This window comes from Osmerus mordax, chromosome 7 (assembly GCF_038355195.1).
Source record: "Osmerus mordax isolate fOsmMor3 chromosome 7, fOsmMor3.pri, whole genome shotgun sequence".
Classification (NCBI taxonomy): Eukaryota; Metazoa; Chordata; class Actinopteri; order Osmeriformes; family Osmeridae; genus Osmerus; species Osmerus mordax.
In genome coordinates this window covers 17,156,147-17,174,853 of record NC_090056.1, presented here as the reverse complement: position 1 = coordinate 17,174,853, position 18,707 = coordinate 17,156,147, and the positions used below count along the sequence as shown (strand labels likewise).

Here is an 18,707-nt window from a genome sequence, read left to right as displayed (position 1 = left end):
GTTTCCTGATGGCTTTTCGTGCACAGGCTGTTACATTTAGTTGCCAGTCAGTCGTATCATGGGCCTTTCACCCCAGCTGCAGGGAGTTTGTCTGATGCTCCACAGGAAAGAAGTCTAACAGGATAAGGTAGATATCTATGGATTGAAAACGCTAGATCGCTTTTTTGCAGTTGTAAGACACGAGATAGCATATTTATTTGGAAATGCGTTAGATAAAATTCTGATGGGACAAAATGACAGATGAAAGAAACAGATGCAGTAACAGTTCTGCAGTATTGTCAGAAAACAATCGATGCTCTCGTTTCTGATCCAGCAAGGCAAACACTACTGTGCCTTTTTATACTGTATCATTCCATAAAATAAACATTCACAAACAAGACCCATAAGCTTCATTAAAGTAACAAGACATTTGTTAGATAAAATACATTAAACTGGTTTAATTTGTAGGAAAGGACAACAGCAGTACAGTACTATTCCAACCTGCAGTCCCAATCTGGTGAGCAGCCAATTCTTGACTTAACATTTCTCTCCAAGACAACATGGATGGTTCACACTGAATTTCATGTAAACAATATCGTAAGACACGAATTTGGTCCCTTTTATTCAAAGTAGCGACAAAATTGAATGTTCCCTGAATAGAAAGTTTGAATTTGAACTGGAGAATGTCCCTGGGCCTAGTGCAAGGTTTTCAACAAGGACAAGATTCAGTGTATTCATGACTAAAACATACAATGACCAACAGTGACATGTACAGTACATGGGCATCATGCAGTTAATGGATATGCTTAAAAATTAAGGGCACTCACAACTTATGTATATCTATTGCAAAGAAAAGTATTTTTACTATTTACATGTGCTTTAGTTAACGTTGTGCTTGTGATGTGATATCCTACACAGCTTCTGTATGGTGTTAGTTAATAATGCAGATCATGCCTATTTCAGTATACTACAGTCTACTCATGTCTCTCTTTTCTTTGATTTACACATACTTATGTTGAGACATCTTGGTAGAGTCTTGATATTGGCTCAAGCAAGGGACTAGACAGCAAAATGGATGTGGTTCTCATGTCTAGGTCACTGAACTGATGTGAGAGAACTGGAGTGGATGTAAATAACACGCAAGTGAGGCTGCATTTACTGTAAACTGCCTTGAGGATCTTTCTTCCTGACTTTATGTAGATAAGGTGTTACATTAAAGAACGATAAGGAGTGTTCAGGGGTTGTCATCTGAGCACCCTCTTGATTTTGGTGGTGTTCTTTTTTAGTTAAGACATCTGTATCATGCACTGACCTCTGACGTGTGAAAACAACTTAACTAAGATAAATATGGTGGCTTTTATAGAAAGCTATGAAAAATAAAAAATACTAAATATTCAAATCTCTTAAAAAAATTATATATATATATAAAAAAACTAATGACTGCAATAAAGATCCTGAACCAAAAAGTGAAACCAGGATATTCTATATATTCTTCTAATTTTAACTAGATTGTTTCCGATTGTTTGTAAGTAGTCACGGGGGTAAGGAACCTTTTTTTTTTTATACTTTTGAACAATATGCAAGGTAGTTCTGGTGGTTAGTGCTTTTAAAATAAGGAGGACTGTAATTACCACATGTAATTACGAGGGCGGCTAAAAACGTGTTACAACCAGACAACTATCTTCTACCAGCCATTAGCTGCTGGAGGAGAGAACCATGTCTTGCTCCTTGGCTCCCTCCTGCCCGTTGCTGAGTCCACAACCTCCTGTCAGCTCTGGGAAGAGACTGGCCCTCGCTGGGGGGCCCGGGGAACCCGGGGAGGGACTCATACCAGGCTTCTTGGGAGGGATAGGCGGAGGGTGGCTGCGAGGGGTGAGGGGGGAGCGGATGCCCGGGGAGAGGGGCCCAGGGGAGGACTTCCCACCAGAGCCCGTAGGGGAGGCTGCCAGACTGCGGTAGTCGGTCCCAAACGGGGAGCTGTTGAGCGGGGGGAGCTTGGCGCCGGCCTGCTGGCTGGTGAAACGAGAGAGCACCTGGGTGACGGTGTTGCGAGCCAGCTGCTTGGCTGCGGTGTTTTCGGGTGGAGGGGGCACGGGTGTGGTGGTGGGGGAGAGGTCCCGGGGGGAGAGAGGCTGCGTCTCCAGCTCGGCCTGGCTCTGGAACTTGTGGCGGGCGGCGTGGAACCGCTGGTTGACCCCGGCTTGGTAGGACGACTGGTGGAACCCTGGGCTGCCCAGGCGCTTGGCCAGAACGGGGGAGGAGACGGGGGAGGAGGAGAGGGAGGAAGAGGCGGTGCTGGAGGGGGACAGGTTGGGGTGGGGGTGGGACTGGGGGTGGGACTGGGGGTGGGTGTGTAGAGGGGAGTGTGGCCCGGCCCCGCCCACATTATCCACCCCATTTTCTGCACCACTGCTCTCCTCGGGGGGCTCTGCCTCTCTGGGGGTGTGGTGGCCGTTGACCTTTGACACCGCGGGTGTCTTGGGAGTGACAATCCCCTTCCCATCAGGCTCCATCTGACCCGAGGTTAACGACGCAGGCGCCACTACCGTCTTAGAAGGAGGAGACCCTTTCACCTCCTCCTCCTTCTCTCGCTCCCCACCTCCCTCCCCCAGCCTTCTCCTAACCTCCTCCTCCTTCTCTCGCTCCCCACCTCCCTCCCCCAGCCTTCTCCTCAGCTCCTCCACCTCTCTCTCCAGCTCCCGGCTCCTCTCCTCCTCCCTCCTGATCCTCACCCTCATCTGCTCCCGCTCCGTGTCCAGCTCGGCCAGCTGCCTCTCTGCCCGGGCCTCCAGCTGCGCCGCCCGGCCCCTCTCGCCCTCCAGCGCCCCCCTCAGGGCCTCGGCGGCGCCGCTCTCTTCCTGGAGCCTCTGGCGGAGCTGAGCCACGCGCTCTGCCTCCTCCAGGGCCTGGCTGCTGGCCCGCTGCAGCTCCTGGGTCAGGGCCGAGGACAGCTGGCGCTGGTGGGACAGAGACTCCTCCGCCTGGCCCGCCGCCCTCCGCTGCTCCTTCTCCAGCCTCCGCACCGCCGCTCGCTCCAGTTCCAGCTGCAGGGGGGAGGAGAGGGAGGGCCGGGGAGAGGGCCGGGGAAAGGGCCGGGGAGAGGGCCGGGGAGAGGGCCGGGGAGACCGGGAGACAGAGAAAGACTTCATGAAGTTGCATGGTTTTGGAGGTTTCACATTTACATTTATGCATTTAGCAGACACTTTTAACCAAAGCGACTTCCACGAGAGAACTTTACAAAAGTGCATAGGTCACTGATCATAACAACGAGATAGCCCCAACATTGCAAGCAACCAAAACATGAAGCATACATTTTGAAAAACCAAATAAGTGCCAAAGGGAAGAACCATAAGAACTCATTTTTTTGTTGTTGATTAGGTTAGATATGCCAACGCAGTAAACAGCTTCGTCTGAACACTAGAGTAAAAAAGGTATAAACTGGATTTATCATGTTGTTTTGTATTGTGGTAGTTCCTATGTTTGGCCAGAGGGAGGCAGACAGAACCCCACTCTACTTTCACACCTAGTTAGTTCCCAGGGCCACTTTGGTTCAAATAAGCTGGATGATATTGGACACAAATCATATATTTAATACCCAAAAGACTATGTAAGGACAAGATATATTTATATGATCTAGGTTTACACAAACATCACTCACGTGCAAGCCATAATGTCACTGACATTTTGTTTGACAGTTTGTTTATTGCTTGGCACCACCAAATTTGGCACTCAGTCTATTTACACTGTACAGTTGTATATTTCTAACGTAATTATCCAGCAACCCCCCAAACATACAGATGTTTCTAATTAAAATAGGTGGATTTGTTAACATAACGTGTACATAAGTAATTATGTACACGTTTTATACTAGAAGTGAGTCACTAAGGTGACATTCTTGCATGTTGAATGGTTAGCTAGCATTAGCTGAAGGTTCCCAGTTGTCTGACAGGGGAAGGGACCACACATCAGAACAGAGAGTGACTCCTGTGCTACTGGGCCCAGAGGAAAGGAAGGAAAGCGTCAGGAAGGCAGGAACCCACACACCCGTACGCACACACACACGCTGACACACAGATCCTTTACACCTCTCTTATGTAAGAGACTCGACCTGGAGTGGTTGTGTGTGTGTGTGTGTGTTGACCTTGGTTGGTCAGGGACGGTCATTATCTCAGGCTTTCCTGTGTCCATAAAGATGCAGGCTAACGGTCAGCCTGAACAATAGTCTCCCCTCCTCCTCAGTTTCCCATGGAACAGCCCTGTGTGTGTGTGTGTGTGTGTGTGTGTGGGAGGGAGGGGGGACTAGCTTTACTCCACCCTACAGTGTTCTACAAAAGAGCATGGTGGATGCTGGTTAGCTCAGTCACAGAGAGTTAAAGCCCTGTCAGCATGTAGGAGAAACAGAGGAGAGTGGGGAGGAGCGGGAGGAAGAGGGGAGGAGGAGGAGGAGGAGGAAGAGGGGAGGAGGAGGAGGGGAGGAGCAGGAGGAAGAGGGGAGGAGGGGAGGAGGAGGAGGAGGAGGGGAGGAGGAAGAGGGGAGGAGCAGGAGGAAGAGGGGAGGAGGGGAGGAGGAGGAGGAGGAGGGGAGGAGGAAGAGGGGAGGAGCAGGAGGAGGAGGGGAGGAGCAGGAAGAGGGGAGGAGGAGGAAGAGGGGAGGAGGAGGAGGAGGAGGGGAGGAGGAAGAGGGGAGGAGGAGGAGGGGAGGAGCAGGAGGAAGAGGGGAGGAGGGGAGGAGGAGGAGGAGGAGGGGAGGAGGAAGAGGGGAGGAGCAGGAGGAGGAGGGGAGGAGCAGGAAGAGGGGAGGAGGAGGAAGAGGGGAGGAGGAGCAGGAGGAAGAGGGGAGGAGGAGGAGAGGGGAGGAGGAGGAGGAAGAGGGGAGGAGGAGGAGGAGGGGAGGAGCAGGAGGAAGAGGGGAGGAGCAGGAGGAAGAGGGGAGGAGGAGGAGGAAGAGGGGAGGAGGAAGAGGGGAGGAGCAGGAGGAAGAGGGGAGGAGGAAGAGGAGGGGAGGAGGAGGGGAGACTGGGGAGGAGCAGGAGGAGGAGGGGAGGAGGAGGGGAGGAGGAGAAGGGGGGGAAAGGGAGGAGGGGGAGGGGGGGCTGGAGAAGGAAAAGAAGAGGACAATGTGTTCTACACAGATGTGCTTGTCTGTCAGCAAGGGAAATTGTGTGAGCATGTGGAGTGCCAATATATTGGGAGGTCTCTTCTTACACACACACACACACACACACAAACACACACTTCACCTCATACACACCTGCTGCAGTAGTTTCTCCCGTTCCTTCTCCAGCATGAAGGTGACATCATCACCCTGCGCCGCATCGCGCGCATGCCCACGCCTCTCCTCTTCCAGATCTGCAATCACCTGTCAATCAAACAGAAAACGGCCAATCAGATCACAGAGTACAACAGTACAATACACAAACACACTCAATGTTCAACAACACTTAAATGCACAGCTTATTAAGACAAACACTGAGACATAAACATCTTCAATCATCTTGGTTTCTTCCAAGCCTTCTAACACTAGCTCTGTGAGAGAGCTCTCTGTGGTCTGGTTGCGATTCCACCAAAATGTAACCCTCCCCTGATTGGTTAAATCACTGAATGGACAGAACCAGTAGCAACTGTATGGGGTGAAGAGAATACATCCAGGAGAGAGTGTGGAGGGTAGAGGAACTCTAAACAGGGCTTTTATCTCAGGGCCTTGGTCGAGTCCCATGCCTGACATCATATCCTTTCTCCCAGGGCAGGGAGGAACCAGAGCAGACTGTACCCAGCCCTGGCTGTGACTAAGCCCCACATCCCCTAGCTCTCTCAGGCTCGGGGATGGGTGTGTCCGCCCGTCTGCCTGCCCTTTCCCAGTGTATGGGCGGCTGAAAGCTGGAGGCTAGGACACACACCCCCACACACCCACACACACACACCCAAACAACAGGCCCATTGTCTGAGCCTGAGCCCCCAGCATGGAACAAAGCCTGGAGACAGGCGCATGGGCTGGGGCCACATTGTCCCCTTCACACAAGTCTGGGATGTGTGTGTGTGTGTGTCTTAGTTTTCTTAAATGCATCTCAGAACCTGCCAGTTGGGTCATCATTCTGTTTGTATCCACCTCACTCTCCTTTGTGTGTGTGCGTGTGTGTGTCTGTGGTGTGTCTGCGCGTGTGGGTATGGCATGGTTGCGCGTGCGTAGGGGTGTGTGCGTGCGTGTGCGTGTATCTCCCTCACCCTCCTGTGTCTGCTCTCTGCGGCAGCCAGCTGTCCCATCATCCTCTCCTGCATCCTCTTGCAGTGGGCCATGACCAGCTTGAGCACGGCCAGAGGGTTGGGTCCCACCGCACTGCCCCGCCCCGCCCGGGCGTGCGTCTCCCCGCCGCCCGGCGCCTGCTCGCCGTCCGTCCAGCCCTCCATGGTCTCGCTGTCGCGCTGCAGGGCCAGGAACGGGTCACTCAAGTCGTACTGGCCGTAGCGCTCCTGCACGAACGAGTCCCTGTGCTGCGCCTGAAACACACACACATACACACACACGTACACACACACACGTACACACACACATACACACACACACACAAACATACACACACACACACACACATACAGGTCAGATCTAAAAGAGAGTCTGCAGCATAGTCTGTTATCTAGAAGGGATAAACAGATAGCCTTGTCCCAGTTTGGGGGAACTTTAGGGCAGACAGGACTAGGAGCAGGTGTGAGTTCTAGAAGTATCCAGGGCTATGGGGGAACAGTTATACCCTTGCCAGGGGCTACATGGAAAATGAGTGGATGAGTGTAAAAAAAAAAACATGACTCAGCATACAATACAAAACCCCTCCAGGTGTGTGTATATAAGAGGAGGGGGGTCTCTTTTGTAGACCGCCGAACAGGAAACATAATGTGGAGAAGAGATAACATGGAAGGCATGGCCACTGCCAAGAAAAACACCACAGTGATGTAACACACACACGTGCGCACACACACAAACACAGGGATTTCATCCTCTGACTCACTTTCACTTGCCAATACTTTCACAGTGCTACGAAGAGTTTGACATACATTACGTAAATATGGTCGTGTTCCCGTGACTCTGAACCCTGGGTGTGTGTGTATGCGTGTACGTGTTTGCATGGTTTTGCGAGACAGAGGAGTGTGTGTGGAGTGTTCAGTGAGTGTGAGCAGTACCAGATGGTCTCGGCCTCTCAAACCAAACACAAAGGGGTGAGGCAGGGCTGTACACCCCCGCTAGGGGCAGATGTCCCCCCCCCCCCAGGGGGAGGGATAGGGGTGATGGACAGGGCGAGGGCACACACAGACAACACAGACAAACACGCACACACACATACAAAGAAGCATAAACAGACGCACACACACAAAATTCTATTTTCAGTTTCCGCATGGCGCATGATCATGGTTATGTTCACACACCAGACCCAGACCTTTCGACAGGTCACCTTCCTTCATGTGTGTGTGTGAGTCTTTGCGTGTCTTACTGGCCCATGTGCACCATGGCCCCCAGCTCTGATGCACATACATGGTCTCTAGGGAATGTGAGGTCAGGTAAGTTGGGAGAAGAGCCCAGAGGTGCATACCTGAGCTGGGAACCCAGAAGAGAGGAGAGCAGGTGGGTAGACGGAGGAGTTGGAAATGTACCAACATGCCACAAAGATGGACGAGCCTCCAGGCCTCCCCCCCACATGTGTCCTTCCAGTCCTCATCAAACTAGCTGTGTACAGACTGGGCCTGGAGAATCCTCTCAACACCGCCTCTCTCTCCCCCCAGGCCCACCCACACATTCCTCCCCTGGTACATCACCCTTCCCCTCTTTCTCACTCACTAGCTCTCCCTTTTCCTCTCTTTCCTCTCTTTTCCCCTTTCTGTCATTCTCTCTTTGACCCCCCCCCCCCCCCCCAGGGCACCGCTAGAGAGGCCTGCTATCTGAAGCGCCTTCTTTCACTAAGCAAACAGATGAGGAGACCCTCTCAGTCACGAGATTACGGGATCAGACAAAGACACTGTCTCAATACTCCCGAGCCCCTCTCATTGTTGTGTGTTTAGTGCTTTTGCGTAGGTGTGTATGAGTGTGTGTGTGTATGAGTGTGTGTGTGTGAGCCTCATCGGTACAGCTACTTAGTCTTCTTGTGGCGGAAACTACAGGCAGTTTCCTGCCTGAGTAATGTTTAACCAGACCATAATGGGGTGGGCTGGGTGTGTGTGTGTAGAAGTGCTAGCCTTAGGCTCTAGCTAAGGTAGTGAAGGGGACCAGTCCCCCAGAGACTCCCACTGTTCATTCCTATTCCACTTCCAGATCAAAGGCCTCTAGGAGAAAGCAGCATCCTTTTATGCTCCAGTAATCACAGAGTCCCTTCAACTCCTGATGAGATGACCACAGCACTGTCTTTGAAGACCAGGGCTCTGGGAACTAGCCTACTTAGTCCTGCAGTCATTGAACACCAGGCTTCTGGGAACTAGTCTGCTCAACACTACCGTCTTTGAAGCCATCTGAGAATGTGTGCCGTGCCAAGACATTCCTGTGTTTCCCTGTCGCTGGCGTAGTGTTCAGAAGCAGAACATGAGCTCCTAATGAAACACTTCTAATGACGCAGGGTGTATGAACTGCAGCTAAATCTGGTAACATGTCCCAGCAGTGTTGGGCCAGGTCAGGACAGGACAGGCAGCCTCCATGGTCCCCTCAGTGGGCCAGCTACCCTGGGCCTCCAGGCGCAGGATGCTCCCTACCATTGAAAGGAGCAGTGGGCTCCGGTTTCCTCCTCCGGCTTTGGTAATGACTGTCACACAAAGCGCTCTGAGACGACGCCATTATGACTCAGTTCTCAGAACAGCCGGCGGAGGGTACAGTTACAGCGTAAGAATTCACCATTGTGTGTGTGTGTGTGTGAGAGAGTGTGTACGAGAGCCTGCTCGTGTGTGAATGTGCATTTCAGCACTGACATGGTGGTTTCCGTGGTAACATCCACTCTGATGGGAAGGTGTTCCGTCCCCGGGGTTCGCGCAGGGGATTGTGGGAAATGTGAAGCATCCCGTAGGGACGTTATTTGCATTTGACTGGAAGGCACGCGGGGATACAAGCTTGAGGGCCAGAAGCATTAAATATGAGAGCCCTCTCTCAACAAGCTCAACCAGTAATAAGGAAACGGTATGTGTAGGAGTCTGACACACAGTAACCCACACTCCGCTTGGAATAGCTCTGTTAATTGAATCTCATACCCAAGCTGATTTAACAATTTACACAGGGGGCTAAAGTTACCAGGCTAGCTGCTGCTCTTGAACAAAAGTTCAAATTTATAACCAATATCAAAGTCCTACGTGTGCAACAACCAAATAGCTGGTGTGTTGTCACTTATTAACTCGTGGAATCATCAGAGCTGAGCTGAAGTCATTGCAGATGTATCTGTTATTGTATCCTTACTCTCCAAAGTGAGAGAGAGAGAGAGAGATAGAGAGAGCAGTGAAAAGAACAAGATAAAATAGAAAGTGAGCTCTACAGAGAGAGATCCACATTCGTTTTGAGGCGGGATAAGGGCCCAGTGTCTGAGGGGGTGTGTGATGTGTGTGACTCTAACAGACCCTGACAACAGACAGAGAGAGGGTGCTCCAGCCCCGCCCTGCTCGCCCTCTGTCACTAGCCTTCACCACTCACTGAGAGAATCACTAGCCCACAGCTACAGCGCTGGGGCCGAGTTTGGACCTGTTCTTCCAATTTACAGAGGAAATGAAGCATGGCCATGAGGGCAAAGGTCAAACAATGGCTCAGAGAAGGAAGCCAACTGCTGGCTGCGACTGCTGTCATAGTTGAAAATATGAGACTGGAGGAAGCAGATGGAGATATTGATGGCTGAAATGAAGGATGGAGGTATATTTACCAGATATTTCTTTGTCCTCTAAATGTGTATCCTCTCTGACTCAACAAGCCACACCTGTCAGCCCGTGATGATATCAGATGCAGGTCATTCCCTCTGAGTCTTCCCAGAAGGGTAACAGACCCATTGATCCTGATTGTAGTTCTCTATATCCTTATTCAGATGCATGTCAGTCTCACACAATCACACAGATACACACACACTCTCGTCAACCTGGGAGAGCTTAGGAAAATCTCCCTCAAATTAGCATCAGCTCCTTCCCCGCCAGTCTGCATGCCTGCATGCCTGGTTGGGTCTTAGGAATGGCCAGCGTGTGACAGGTCGACCGCTCCCCTGCGGTGCTAGAGGTGGGGGCCGGGGGGAGGGATGAGGTGGGGGGGGGGGGATTAACAACTAGCAGGATAATGACAGGCCACCTAGCGCACAGCACAGTCATTAGCGACATAACTGACTTTATGGTGACGCTGTGGCGTGGAAGGAACTGTGACGGGTCACATGAGAGCTCCCCCCAGCGAAACACTACTGACGGGTCACATAGGAGCAGCCCTTCTACTGCAAAAAGTGTGTATTCAAAAATATTTCAATGAAAATATTCTGCATAACTATCAAGGACAACTGCAGATAGGATCACTGCTCTCGGGTCAAACTCTGTTCAAGCGTGCGTGTTCTGTGTGTGATGGCCCAGATTGTTAGGAAGTTCCACTGTGGTTAGTATTCTGATTGGGTTTCACAACTGAATGCTTACACTCTCGTGTTTCATGAGGGATACTAAGGAATGTAACTATCTGAGTCAAGTGTGTGTGTGTTTGTGTGTGTATGCTTGTGCGTGTGTGTGTGTGAGGAGGAGATACTTAAACCTCACCTGCAGTATTCTCAGTATTTTCTGTCATTGAGTTTATTTTTGTTAGGCGTGGGAGTCACAAACAATTCCGTAGCAGAAGTGAGTTGCCCAATCCCAACACCCTGACTGAACTGCAGGGAGAGATAGACAGCCCACTGTTCTCATACACCTGCAAGAGAGGGCAGGCCTGGAACAACACAGGCATGTGTCTCTCAGCAGAGTGTGTTTGTGTACCTGTGTCTGCATGAGAGACACACACACAAACAGGCATGCATACTGACAGGTATGCAGACAGTGTCAGACAGACAAACAAACTGACAGACATGCGCACACACACACACACACACACACACACACACACACAGGTGTGTCAGTAAATTTGCATGGTCTGCACACACACACTAAACATAGAGATACAGGTGTAACAAACAAAGCTTTATCTCAGTCGATGTGGCTTCCAGGGAAACGCTCACTAATATTTAACTTTTCTAGAATGTTGCTCTTGGGTAAGGAATGTGTCGGAAATTATACTATTGACTTAGTGGCAGAAGCAGACAGGCAGGACCAGGAAGGACTTCAAATCAAAGGCTTAGAAGAAAAACAGGACACATGCAGTAGCTACATTAGACATTTGATCCATTTAGCCATGTACAACTAGTGCATATAGGCAAGTAAGAACATGAATTAAGATCCAGAAAGGCAGTTATAACTATATATCAGTGGTTTGTGAACATCTTACATTTTATCAGACACAGTGCTACAATAACAAAATCTCAACAATATTACATCATTTTGATGCGTTGTTCATGCACACACACGCACACACACACACACACACACACACACACACTCTCTTCTGCTCCGATAAGGCAGTCTCTGCTGTTTTGGTTTGTGTGTACATTGTTTGTCCACCTTCTCAATCAAAGGCTTATCAGCACTGAACAAATACCCTCCCTTCTCTAAATGCATAGCAGCCTAGGGTGGAGTTAACTCAGTCACCAAGTTTGATGGCTATCATGGTCGCCTGAACACAGTATAAAGCTGATCTAGGGACAGTGTCAGACACAAGCTACAACAGACATTGTGGAACGTGCTCATTTGCAGTTTAATCCTTTAACCAAAATACCTAACACTCAACGCTATCATGTGTGGACATGTGTGTGTCTGTACACAAATGATCCCAGTCACCAAGAAATAATTACAATGACATCTCATTCTTTGGTGTCATCTTTGTTAAATTCAGGTCAAGGAGCTTTTGTGCAGTTAGCCCTTCAGGCGGTTAAACTGGCTGGCACACTATATGAGCAATGAGTGCTTCTTTACTTTTTGTACTTATTGTTTAACATACAATATCCCTTCAATATGAATGTTCAGGCCAATACACAATAATGGTACATGACAGTCTGTAATCTTAGCAGTACACCTACAACCCAGTCTTTTTTTGCCATGCGGTATACATATCATAGGAAATGACATCAGAGAGAACACCCTCCCTGCCTAAAGGTGTGTGTGTGTGTGTGTGTGTGTGTGTGTGTGTGTGTGTGTGTGTGTGTATGAGAGTGTGTGTGTGTGTGAGTGTGTGTGTGTGTGTGAGTGGCAAAACAGTTCTCTTCATCGCAACACCACTTTAGTACCATGGGGACTGACAGCCTGCAAACTAGTGGTGGTGTGACTTCCTGGTAAGAACTGATCAGATATTCAGGCATATATATGTTGTGGTACTAAAAATAGAAACTAGGGATAGTCAGATTTTGATTTATCATTCTGTTTTCAGATAATCCAGAATCTGAAATGAAAGATTAGCATTTTAGCAGCAGTTTAGCATTTGACTCAGAAGACTGAGTGTTTCCAGGAAAATCCGGTGACAATCACTCACATTTTATGTTTTTATATATCACGTCATACTACGTCACGTGTACTGTAGCTACAGGAATGTACTGTACCCTCCACATAAAACCTTACTAGTTAGCTTAGCTAGCTATACCTGTTGGACTGTGTGTCTGACTACACACCGTTAGAAGACGTTTTTATCATCACTCCATGGCAATGCGATATAGCTAACCCAAACTCCATAGCTCAATCAATTGTGTGATTGTCTTCAGCTTAGAAAGAGTTAACAGGGTTTCTGAGGACGGTTGCCACCAGCAACCAACTGGTATCCCAAAAAGCGCACTTGCAGGAGAAAATGTATTCGAAGCAAGAGGAAAGAACGGACATATCCATCAATTTCTTTCTTGACGTCTCTTTCTCTCTCCCGCTCTCTCCCACTCATGTCCTCGTGCCTATTTGTACTGTGCTCCTTGTGATATGACGTAGATGATTAACGTAAATTGCACTTCCTTTCTTAAATGTCCTCCCTAATGTTGCCTTTAGTGTCACTGTGTGTGGCATACCAAGAGTCCAAATGAAAAAGAGAGAGTGGGGGTGGGGAGTCGCCCTGAGAGAGGGGGGGGGAAGAGAGAAAAGAATGAGGAGTAGCTGGGCTGGCATGCCTGATGCCCAGACATGGAGCTGGGCACAGGGCAGAGCAGTCTGGCATCGCCTCCCTGGCACTGGCCCTAGGGGCACCCAGACACAGACATCTACCCAAAGACAGGCCTAACATGGACTGGCCAAACAAGTTTACAGGTCCGCTGGGAACAGACCCAGTAGGAGGGAACAAGGGAAGTCTGCGATTTTGGGGGATGGGGGGCACAGCTTTGGACTTCCTCTGAACTGTAAACAGAGACCACCAGGGTGTGTGGAAAGGGGTTTAAGAAAGCCCCCCCCCCCCCCCCCTTTGTGTGTGTGTGGTAATATACAGTAACAAACATAATTCTGTCAACCGTGACCAGGGCAGAGCAGGAAAGAGTTAGAATGGAGGAATGTTCCAGTAAAAGGACACAGGAGCAGAGACACAGGAGGGGGGGGGGGCAGAAATGCTGTGAAGGAGAAGCGAGAGAGTTAGGGGAGTAAGAGTCCTGCTTCTGACCCTGCACGCATCATCATCTGGGTTACTGCCAGCTTAGATTTGTCTCAGCCTGGCATTGTACAAGTCCTGCTCCCTAAGGACTTGGCTTCGGTTCTCATATCATAGCAACACACACATACACACACACACACACAACAATTAATAAACCTCACCCTGTCCTATCTCACAGTAGAGTTATGACTAACATATTACTTTCTTTCAAGGAAAGAGTTGTTGAGTCATCCTGCTCTGGGAACAAACAATTCCATTGTGGTGTCCTCCATCACAACATCCACAACCCAGGTCAGAGGTCATTGTGTCAAGCGAGGCGTGTTTTGTGTGTGTCTGTGAGTGTGAGTAAACGAGGGAGAGAGCGAGAGAGAGAGAAGGAGAGAGAGGAGAGAGAGGACAGAAGGAGAGAGAGAGAGAGAGAGAGAGAGAGAGAGAGAGAGAGAGAGAGAGAGAGGCGAGAGGGAGAGACACAAACGCATTGGCATGCCACCTGTGCTCTGCTAATAGTAACAATGTCAATAAGAGATGTTTGCCACGCGATCCAAATAAACACGAAGAAATGGTGTGAGGAGACAAAATGGCGTCTCTTCTGCTCAGTTGTATACCTCTGGAGCTGGAATAACTGCTCTGCCATTGTTTTTGCCCTGCCCGTTTCCTCAGTTTCCTGTTAGCCATTGAGCTGCACACACCCACACACCCTTCCTACTGATAATAATGCATATATCTGTGACATGAGGTTACCAGTCAGGGACACTACATTGCTAAAACAGTAGCAACCTGTTTGAGGAAGCGAGGGGGGGGGGGGGGGGGGTAGCGAGGGTACAAGTTTGGGCAAAGCTTTAGCTTTCTTGTGTCCGATGAAGTATGAGTCATGAAATACAGTTAGATTCACTGCATACTGCATACATAACTAGCATACTGACTCTTCAGAAATATCACATACCAGCCCTGCTGTCAGAAAGTTGGAGGTAGTGAGTAAGAGCGTAGGATGTTGAAGCGCAGGGTCCAGCATTAGTGCGTAGGGTATTGATGTGTAGGCTTTAGTGTGATGGCGTGCCGGGTGTTGTCACTCACCCTGAGGGCGTGGATGACCACATCCTGAGCTTCCAGCTCTCCCTCAAGGACACTGAGGAGGGTCAGCAACTCTGGTCTACTCAGCGTCTCCACGTTCATCATCTCCCCCTGGACACACACACACAGTGAGGAGAGAGAGAGAGAGACAGAGAGAGACAGAGAGAGAGAGAGAGAGAGAGAGAGAGAGGGGGGCGTTATCATCTAGGAAAACAGCGAAAATCACAACAACTTCGTCTGACATGAAATCACTCATACACTTTCCTCAGACAACAAAGAGACGTTTCCTTCGAGTCTGAGTTTGAATGACGCTTTATGTGAAACTGTGAGCCAGTGTTGAGCGCGGGGGGGGGGGGGGCAGGTTGAGGGCAGCTGGCGCCTCCTCTGGGGCCAGGCAGGGTTGTGTCCTGAGTTATAAACAGGAAGTCATTAGCATATCTGCATGCTAAGACCCTTCAGAGAGACACTGAAGGGCCGTTGTATTCTTTAACAGATTCTGACTGTCTATTCGAATTGGCAACACACACACACATACACCAACTGAGAAAACTGAGCGACGGAGATGGGATGAAGCCTTATTTTTCTACGGAAGAGATGGAAGGAGGTAAACCTTACCTCACTAGAGTTACACCCAGAGGCCATAATCCCCTAGTGTCAGTGTCTCACAATTGTGTCTTGACTTATTTTCTTTTCTTTATACTAAAGTATATGAACCATACAACAAGGTGTGTAGCAGGTTTCCTGACCTACCAGTGTGTGATGGGGATCAAATGGCTGAGCGGTTAGGGAGTCGGGCTAGTAATCAGAAGGTCGCTGGTTTGATTCCTGGCCGTGTCAAATGACGTTGTGTCCTTGGGCAAGGCACTTCGTCCTTCTTGCCTCGGGGGGAATGTCCCTGTACTTACTGTAAGTCGCTCTGGATAAGAGCGTCTGCTAAATGTAAATGTAATGGTACACAGACCACCAAACCTGCCACAGACACTACTACAGTATGTGGACCAAGACCGTATCGCTCTATTTCTCTTTTCATATCTCTTTTCATGCAGTCTCTCTCTCTTTCTCTCTCATTTGTGGGTATTGTTTATGTTTTTTATCCATAGTCAGCGATATGATGCAAGATACTGTCTACTGTATGTGTAGAGGCTTATTTCACTATAGGCCAGTGGATCATTGTAGGATCATAGTGGCATAACCTAATAATCGAATCACTCATGGCAGAGTAATAAGGCCTTAGTTCTGGGTGCATTGTTCAGTTACATCATATTGTTTGCTATATCCTTGGCAGTGGGTTTGGACACAACAGTCTTTATCGCCACAGAGTAAACATGGCCACAGCCTTCTCTCCTCCCAACGTCTCTCCTCTCCTACATGTATTCTCCTTTCCTCCTATGATGTTTACTTGAACCATGACTCCACTGTTCCAGAACGCTCCCTCCCACTGACCATGCTGCATTCTGTGGTCGACCACTCACTCACAGCAAGATAACACACTGTAGCCTGGTGCTTACTTCTAACCCAACACGTCGTAGGATACATGCGTTGACCACGGATACACACACAAACGCTCTCTTTCTCACACAGGGGCACAGACAAAAACATAGTAATTAAGGTTTATATAACACAGTGTGGTAACCGCGTTGGCTTCACAAGTGTAAACTCTCCTATAATGATTAGATGATACAGTTCAGATTGGTGGAAGGCCTTTCACAACTCAAACTCACGAGGGATTGAAAGCCACTCTGATGGGAAACACTAGCCCGCTGCTATAGAAAACCACATTGTTCCCACATTCCTGGGATATCCACTCCATGGGAATCATTCCATGAGGGGTAATCCCTGAATCCCCCCCTTATCCATGCATTCTCCCCCTACATGTGGCCTTATGTAACAATACCTGAGCCCTGACACCCCCCCCCCCACACACACACACACACACAAACACACACAGACACAAACACACACAAACACACACAGACACAAACACACACAGACACAAACACACACAGACACAAACACACACAGACACAAACACACACAGACACAAACACACACAGACACAAACACACGCTTGCTACTCAGCTAAACTGTGCAGTGCTGGATCTCTCAGACAGGCCTCTATGTTTGTTTGTCATTAAGGCTTAGAGCACAGACACCGACGTCAGAGGCTTCTTCGGGAATCAGTTTCTCCTTGACCCCAGAGTAAGTGGCTAGAGGGAATTCCTCAGACTGAGAGACAGTAACAGATTTACGACTCCCGACAGAAAAGCCTCACACCCTCAAGACAAACAGTGTGTGTGTGTGTGTGTGTGTGTGTATTGACCATGTCTCAGTGTCAGGAGAACCAGAGCGATGCACAGAGCATGATCTGTACACCAGTCTCGTTTGTACATCGATCTGTGAGCGACAAAGAACTTCCTGTGGGGTGTAGCACCCTCTCTATAGAGCGTAGCCTTGTCTAGCCAGGTTTCTCCTACCCTCCCCAGTGTTGCCAGCCCCATGTAAGAACTGGGTGGTGGAAGGAGACTTGAGACTAACAGGTCTAAAAAGAGGACAACGGACCACGGATCATTAACACTGTGTTTTGTAATCCTTCTTGACAGGCTTACAACCGTCTGTCGTCATAAGATGTACATAATAGGTTATAGCTTGAAAATGTGACGTTATCAGTAACATTGGATACATATGTAGCAATAAACGAGAGTCACCTGTCTTGGTACTAGGGAGTTGAACAGCCTGGTTATATGTAGATCGATAAAGCAAAACCAAAACCAATTCTGAAGAGAAGATCTTGAAATTTAGCCTAATAAGTGCTGGGGTGCGCAGCGAAAGGATTTCAGTCGGACCAGCTGGGTCTACATGCATCGGAAACACCTGCAGTACCGGATCCCATTGTCTGATCCAGACCCGTGTGGACAGACGACTACACTATTGAAGTCTTTTATTCGCCAGAACTCCTACACAGGCCTACGTATCGGATCATTTACCTCAATAAACAACAAATTGCGACTTAGAATGATAAAATACCCGATAAGCCTATCCATAATGCTTTAATATATGAACCAAGCATTACGAATGTGATTATAGGCAAGCTCTTAGACAATTTGAACGTACCTAATACGAGAGTCTTAATGGTAACATAAAATTACAATTAAAAACCCGCTAGAAATTGGAAAATGTGCATTTTAACAGGCTGCAAAGTTTCGCACACGCTGAGAATCATTGAATTCATGAAAAACCGGACAGTCCCATCCGCTTGCATTAATGCAATGACACACATTGCTGTTGTTATTTTTAGCCTATTATCTATCATCAACAACAAAATGCATACCTTCATGCGTATCCTCCTGGTCGTATTAACTTTCCGACATCCAAAACGAAAAAGGTTGACAATCCGACTATGAGAATGACCCAGAGACCAATATGAACAATCGCTTGACAAGACACACAGCCTATGGATGGGGCGTATTTCAAATATCTGACGAATGGGGGAAGGATTACCAGCGGGGGACAGGGCAATGGGCGGTCCTACCGTTACTGGAGGATAACCCCCTTTGTTCAGGACGTCCAGATTTAATACAGTGAATTTCTTGTCCTGACAGCAGCAGTGGATGTCGTAGGCTTACCCCCAACTTAATCAGAACGTGAAATGTAATGATTGTCAATTTTTATAATAGGTAGGCTGTCACATGTCATTTGTTATGATTTTGGAAATACGAAAATAAGAACTGTTCTTAACTATTTTATTATCCCATGATCTTTTCACGATGGTTTTTAACGACAAAATTGCCTACATTTGGAATATATGGAGAACAGTTATCTGGTATGTTAGCTCCCTCTACTGGCAACTAGACATTGCTACCATGGATACTTTGCAACGAGCAATAACGATACCTAAAGCGACCTTTAACAGTCAAACCACCACTATTAATGAAATATGAAAAGCAACATAAATGGGGGAACCCCTTTCCTCAGGCCTCCAGGGAAA

General features: G+C 48.6%; 1 protein-coding gene across 1 annotated transcript; it reads right to left on the bottom strand.

The window, feature by feature from the left end:
* Positions 1-166: 166 nt before the first annotated feature.
* On the bottom strand, positions 167-18,110 carry LOC136945646 (CTTNBP2 N-terminal-like protein). The gene is made up of 6 exons (XM_067239599.1): positions 18,051-18,110; positions 14,726-14,833; positions 6,202-6,474; positions 5,231-5,338; positions 2,604-3,023; positions 167-2,561 (listed from the first exon to the last, which is right to left on the bottom strand). Exons 1-6 carry the CDS (start codon positions 18,054-18,056, stop codon positions 1,674-1,676), a joined length of 1,803 nt encoding a protein of 600 aa, XP_067095700.1. The 5' UTR covers positions 18,057-18,110; the 3' UTR covers positions 167-1,673.
* Between the last annotated feature and the right edge of the window lie 597 nt (positions 18,111-18,707).

Bases quoted from the DNA above. Each gene is read 5' to 3' on its own strand.
- LOC136945646 (XM_067239599.1), bottom strand. The intron at 6,475-14,725 runs GTGAGTGACAAC...TGTGTGTTTCAG, and splicing joins TGGTCATCCACGCCCTCAGG to GCGCAGCACAGGGACTCGTT. The intron at 5,339-6,201 runs GTGAGGGAGATA...TTTGATTGACAG, and splicing joins CAGAGAGCAGACACAGGAGG to GTGATTGCAGATCTGGAAGA.